At 28.8% G+C, this 6888-nt stretch overlaps 2 protein-coding genes across 2 annotated transcripts; one reads left to right on the top strand and one right to left on the bottom strand.

The window, feature by feature from the left end:
• Window positions 1-18: 18 nt before the first annotated feature.
• LOC100167956 (zinc finger MYM-type protein 1-like) lies at window positions 19-1970 on the bottom strand. Its single transcript, XM_001943497.2, has 3 exons — window positions 1930-1970; window positions 732-1840; window positions 19-641 (listed from the first exon to the last, which is right to left on the bottom strand). Exons 1-3 carry the CDS (start codon window positions 1968-1970, stop codon window positions 19-21), a joined length of 1773 nt encoding a protein of 590 aa, XP_001943532.2.
• A 2458-nt stretch (window positions 1971-4428) lies between these two features.
• On the top strand, window positions 4429-5586 carry LOC103311886 (piggyBac transposable element-derived protein 4-like). Its single transcript, XM_008191699.1, has one exon. It carries the CDS (start codon window positions 4429-4431, stop codon window positions 5584-5586), a length of 1158 nt encoding a protein of 385 aa, XP_008189921.1.
• Window positions 5587-6888: the final 1302 nt, after the last annotated feature.

Below are 6888 nucleotides of genomic sequence, written 5' to 3'. Positions count from 1 at the left end.
TTATAGATACAATCTGATCTAAATTGGTAAAAAAAAATCATTCACAAAACATTCTTCTCCATTTGTTGAGCATAATATAGGAGAGCTTTCATAACTAAACATTCGTTTCTTTAAACTTTTTCTTTTAGATTTAAACTCTGGTTTTATATCAATTTGTTTGCAAATATGAATATCTTCTTCTTTTGCTTCATTAAATCCATTTTCACGATACTTATTTAAAAACTGTTTCAGGCCTTTCAAATTATTGACAGCAAAATCAATTGAAATTTTTTCATTTTGCAGAGTTTTGCTTACTTTATTAATATTATTTAATAAATTATACCATATTACTGAACTTAGTACAAACTCATAAGACATTTCATGTTCAGCAAGAGAAATAGCTTCACTTTTAATTGCTGGTATTTTTGTAGATTCACTTACTTCTATCAAAGCATTATTTATTTCTTTAAGTTGCATTTTCACTGCCTTTACAGATTCTAATCGGCACTCCCATCGAGTCTCAGACAACGGTTTCAAAGTTAAACATTTTAAATGTTTGTTTAAAATTTCCCAACGCTCTGTAGAAGCAGAAAATAAAGTGTACAATCTTTGGATCACTCCAAAAAAGGTCATAGCTCGTGGTATGCAATTTGCCATATCTCCTAAAATAATAACATTCATATAATTTATTCATATATTAATGACGTCATGTTGTTTACATAAAAAATAATAAAGTACAACTAAAAACTTACCTAATAGGAGGTTTAATGAATGAGCACAACATGGCAAGAACAAAGCTCTAGGATTATCATTTAAAATTCTAGCCTGTACACCTTGTTTATGTCCAACCATATTTGCACCATTGTCATAGCCTTGGCCACGACAATTTGATAAACATATACCTAAATTTGATAACTCTTGCTTTAAAACATCAAACAATCCTAATCCTGTTTTAAGAGTTATATGTAAAAAGTTTATAAAATATTCATCCACCGAAACCACAACATTATTAGTAGTTTTAGTTATCTGTACAATTCTGATTATTAACGTTAACTGTTCCTTGTGAGATGCATCAGGAGTTGCATCAAGCATAATAGTGTAATATTTTGCTGCTTTAATACGTGTTACAATTTCTGTTCTTATTTTATTCCCAATCAAGTGTATTAATTCCGTTTGTATCCTGGGTCCCAAATAATGTTGATGGATTTCTTTATTCTTTATTTTTCTCAAGTGTTCAGCCATAGGGTTATCAAAAATTGCTATCATTTCAATAAGTTTAAGAAATTTACCATTTTGTTCTGTATAAATGGTACAATTTTGTCCCCTGAATGCGTCATTTTGTTGAGCAAGATAAATAATACAAGCTATTATTCTTTTCAGTACTGTTCTCCAACGACCTTTTTCAGTTTGAATTTCTTTTTGAAGTTCACAATCTAAAGTTGTACCGCTATCTATACGCCATGATAATTCTAACCATTCTTGATTAGACTTTTTATGATAAATTGAAGAATCGTGGCTTTTTATTCGTTCAGATAAATGTTTCCAGTCATTGAAACCATCAGTAAAACTAGTTTTGTTCTTAGAATTTGGGAACAATCGACACGAAAAACAAAATACAACATTCATTTTTGTTGAATATATAAGCCATGGCCTTACTACCTTTTCACCATTTGACATGGTCTTGTAATAATATTTTTCAGAGAATGATCTTTGTTCATCATTCATTGGAAATTTAAAATTTTTGACTTGAATTGCCCCCTTTTTTATAATACACAAACGATACTTCCTATCTATAACTGATGGCCAAGTTGCTGGATCTTCCAAGTCAAATGAATAATTACTGGTGTCTTGTGCTTGTACACTAATGCAATATTTACACAAAAAGTAACAAGTTATACAATTTTAAATTATGAAAACAATTCATTTTGTATATTATTTTATTAAACTAACTAATTCCTCTTTTTATAAATATTGTTTACATTTGCATTCATCGTGGTAATTAGAGAATGAGAATATGACACAAATTATGTGAATAATAAGAAAAAATTATGTTCAATATATTAAAATAGATACCTATAGATAACCTGTTAATATATTATGTTTATTACATTTAAGATAACTTGATAAAATGCAGTTTGAAATTAATGAGAATTGATGAAGATGATAATTATAATTTGGGTTCTACTCACATTTATATTTATGTCATCAATTTTACACAAAGTATCATGATGTGCATTTTGTACTTCTTCATGATCATCCGACTTTTTACATTTCTTCATAGATACTTCTGCATGGTCATCGCAAGGAAATGATTCAGGCACATGTAAATCATCAGAAAAGTCTTGTATCTAAATAAAGAATTAATGCTAATTTTAAATGACTCAAATTCTTATTTTTATTCTACTTACATTTATATTTATGTCATCAATTTTACACAAAGTATCATGATGTGCATTTTGTACTTCTTCATGATCATCTGACTTTTTACATTTCTTCATAGATACTTCTGCATGGTCATCGCAAGGAAATGATTCAGGCACATGTAAATCATCAGAAAAGTCTTGTATCTAAATAAAGAATTAATGCTAATTTTAAATGACTCAAATTCTTATTTTTATTCTACTTACATTTATATTTGTGTTATTAGTTTTACATAAAATATCATTATGTTCATTTTGTATTTCTGCATGATTATCTGGCCTTTCATTAGTAGATGTAAGTGTAACATTGCTAGAACTAGAACTGTTCATACATTTCTTCATAGATATTTCTGCATGGTTATCGCAAGGAAATGATTCAGACACAATATGTAAATCATCAGGAAAGTCTTGTATCTAAATAAAGAATTAATGCGAATTTTAAATGACAATGAATACGGGCATCAAATTTTTATTTTTATTATTTAATGTATACATAAAATTATAAGAATACAAAATAATACAGACTTTATTCATAATAAAAATTACAAATATACTTACTTTTATATTTGTGTCATCAGTTGTACATAAAGTATCATTATGTTCATTTTGTACTTCTGTATGGTCATCATTAGCTGGCTTTTCATTAGTAGATGTAAGTATAACATTGTTAGAACTGGAATTGTTTATAAATCTCTTTAAAGAGCCCCGCATAATATTATTTTCTAGTTCTATTTTAGCTCTTTTAACTCTTTTTTCATTTCCGGATAAATATTTTCTATATTTGTCACGGTCTCTTGACATATTGTATCGTTGATTTAAAAACTAGCTAATAAAAAAATACAAATTATAAACAAATTATAATGATGTGCTTATTAAATAATTACTAGGTATGGAAAAAAAACCAATAAGTTATTAAACAATTTTTAATACTTTTAGAATTTGTTATTATAACATACGTTTTTAATTATTGCGACAGTAAACTAGATAAAAATAATAAACTTACCAAAAACAGTAAGGTAGAACTCCAAATCAACTTTTGTAAGTTTGTCAATGTCAATTGTCAGATGATATGGAAAATAGAAATATATAAAATGATAAATAAACGACCGCGATGGTAAAAATTAACATTTAACTGTAAGTTGACAGTTGTAACCACATTCAGATATTCTATCATATTATCATATTTAGTAATTTAGTAATAATTACTAATTAGTATAACATTATAATTTATAATAGCCATTTGCCGGCAGCCGCGCAAATACCTAATCAGATAACAAGACACGTTTACTAATGTGTACAAATTCTAATATTAGAAATAGGAAAAATATTCCCTATTTCCATTCTATGGAAACGGCTTGATAACAATAATATATCATTTGTTTAGTACACTGTACACTAGAACACTTTTATTATCGTGTATACACTAGGTAATACACTAGTACAAGTACAAGTAATTCGTTCTTGATTTCATTTAATTAATAATAGATTATTAATAAAATCTCAAATTATATAATATGTAATATATATTATGTAAATCGTTGTACTTAAAGACAACTTTGGATTTTTCATGTGTGTGAGCGCGGGGCCCGGGGCGTGGGCCCCGCTCGCCCCTGCCTAGGGACGGCCCTGAATTCTACAAGTTGAAAACCCTTCTCTAAGTTTGAATGTGACCAATCTTGCTTGGTTTAACGTAACAGGCGACTATCAAAAACAATTTGTATTCAATAAAAATCCCGGATTAAAAATTGATATTCCAGAAAATGCATCAGTTTGGTACCATTTTAATTTGTTTTGTAGTGATGATATTATCGAACTCATTGTAATTGAAACAAATAGAAATGCTGAGCAGTTTCTTTCAAAAATTAGATTATCGAAAGCGAGTAGATTTTCCAAATGGGTACCAACAAATTATAATGAAATAAAAAAGTTTATTGGTTTACTTTTATGGATGGGCTTAGTGCAAATGCCAAGCATAGAGAGTTATTGGAGTACAAAATCCAGATATCTTAATAGTATTGCCGGTAAAACGATGCCTAGGAACAGGTTTCAGTTGATATTAAGGTTTTGGCACTTTTCTGACAATTTGAAAGCCCCTGTAGATGACAGGATTTATAAAGTTCGTGGTTTGATTGAACGTCTCGTTAAAAATTATCAATCTGTTATGGAGCCAGGTGAATATATGGCTATAGATGAGTCAATGGTCCCTTTTCGTGGCCGTTTGAAATTTCCACAATATATACCAGGAAAGGCCCATAAATATGGTGTTAAGCTTTTTAAAATTTGCGAGGTGAATGGATATACACATGACGTGAATGTTTACGCAGGCAAAAACCAAGTTAACGGTAAGGGCTTAGCATGCAGAGTTGTCCTGGAGTTGAGTAACCCTTTTTTAAACGCTGGACGGACAATAGTTACTGACAATTTCTACACTTCTTTACCTTTGGCTAACGAACTTTTAGAAAAGAACACTCATCTTATAGGAACTTTAAGATCAAATCGAATAAGATTACCCGAAATTTTTAAAACAAAGCTACGACCTGGTGAAATTATCGGTAGAGAAAATATAAATGGAATTTTAGTCGCAAAATGGCACGACAAAAGAGACGTTTCCATGATGTCCACTAGACACAATATTAACATGGTCGAAACTGGAAAAAAAAATCGTAAAAATGAGCCTATTTTTAAACTGCAAATAATATTAGACTACAATGCAGGAAAAGCTGGAATCGATCTATCTGACCAACTTTCGAGTTATAGTTCCCCTGTTCGTAAATCTATTAGATGGTATCACAAAGTTGCCACAGAAGTGTTACTCGGTACATCGGTGGTTAATGCATTAATTGTATATAACATGAATAAACCTTCAGATAAAACAATATCCATCACAAAGTTCCGTGAAATGTTAGTTGACGAATTACTTGAACTAGACCAATCGCAGATTGTTATATCAGATAGTCCAACTACTTCAACTAAACGTGGCCGAAAAACTAATCACAAATTTGAAGAGTCTGTAGAAAGAGATTACCGTAACCGAAAAGTTAGAAAAAGGTGCCTTCATTGCTATTCGCTCAAAACCACAGCTGTCGGTTCAAAAAAAGCTAGTGTTGAAACGAAAAAAGTAACTACATATTGTTCTACTTGCAACATATATACATGTATAGATTGCTTTAACAAAAATCATATTTAAATTAATGTTTTAATGTTTTTTTTTTAACAACAATGTAAACAATATAATTTTCTGTAACAATGGATACATCGGTATTTATTGGTTTTTATAGGTATGTAACTCTATATTAATTTTTATTTACTATGTATTTTAAACATTAAAAATTGTATAATTTGTTTACATACTTACCATGCAAGGTCAAAAAATTATTAAATTAAATTATATTTATTATAATTATTTTTATATCTGCTATTACACTTTCAGACATTTTTTTATACCTATTATGTTCATAAAAATATATTCTTTTATTTTTTTTATATACTTATTTCTTAAACTAATTAATATTTAAGTATTTTTAATATTATTTACTGTATTTAATACCAAGTAGTGTATAAAAGTATTTATAAATATTGTAATTTTCATTAAATATTTTCAAAGGTTAAATTTAACAAAATATTGTTTTTTTTTATACCAAAAGAATTGTCATGCTCTTCTCTACGCCATGGTACTATTTAAAGATTCATCGGTGTAGTGCCACAAAAATTATAAGCATTTGTTTAAATATGAATTTATGGTCGCCGGCTGGTCATGTGGCGTGGTAATAATGATCAACTATGGGCGCCGGCGGGCATAAAAGTATAGAATTTGAACATTGCTGTACGGCCGCCGGCGGGCATATGGCGGTTAAAGTGTTAAAAATATAAATAGTTTGAATGCAAGGATTGGATAGACATTTTTCATGCGTACCTACTACCTACTGCAATACATTTAATTAACAGCTAAGAGTTTTATTAGGAATTCGGTGTGTCAATTATTTATGACAATGTCGTTATATACATAATAATGTAAGTGATAATAAGTAGGTAATAGTAAGTAAATATGCAAATACTACAATAAATACAATACATTTCAATTTCTTAAAACATATACAGGTAATATTATACTACCAAGTTTAATTACTTCAATTCATACCTCATACGTTGACATTAGCTCACACATAATATTATTTTTTGCAATACATTTAATACTTAAGAATATAAGTAGTTTGAATGCACGGATTGGATAGACATTTTTCATGCGTACCTACTACCTACTGCAATACATTTAATTAAAAGCTAAGAGTTTTATTAGGAACTCAGTGTGTCAATTGTTTATGAAAATGCCGTTACATACATAATAATGTAAGTGATATTAATTTGTTAATAATAAGTAAACATAAAAATACTACAATAAATTTAATACATTTCATTTCTTAAAACATATACCTAATATATGTATTACCAAGTTCAATTACTTCAATTCATACCTTACACTTTTAGTAAC

This window comes from Acyrthosiphon pisum, unplaced genomic scaffold (assembly GCF_005508785.2).
Source record: "Acyrthosiphon pisum isolate AL4f unplaced genomic scaffold, pea_aphid_22Mar2018_4r6ur Scaffold_20960;HRSCAF=22641, whole genome shotgun sequence".
Taxonomy (NCBI): Eukaryota; Metazoa; Arthropoda; class Insecta; order Hemiptera; family Aphididae; genus Acyrthosiphon; species Acyrthosiphon pisum.
Note: the sequence above shows the minus strand (reverse complement) of the source record. Positions and strands in the feature narration are given on the sequence as shown.

Coding starts and splice junctions, on each gene's coding strand:
- LOC100167956 (XM_001943497.2), bottom strand. CDS start 1,970: ATGAATGCAAATGTAAACAATATTTATAAAAAGAGGAATTA. Junction 1,841..1,929: donor ATTTATAAAAAGAGGAATTA/GTTAGTTTAATA, acceptor ATATTGCATTAG/TGTACAAGCACAAGACACCA. Junction 642..731: donor TTCATTAAACCTCCTATTAG/GTAAGTTTTTAG, acceptor TTATTATTTTAG/GAGATATGGCAAATTGCATA.
- LOC103311886 (XM_008191699.1), top strand. CDS start 4,429: ATGCCTAGGAACAGGTTTCAGTTGATATTAAGGTTTTGGCACTTTTCT.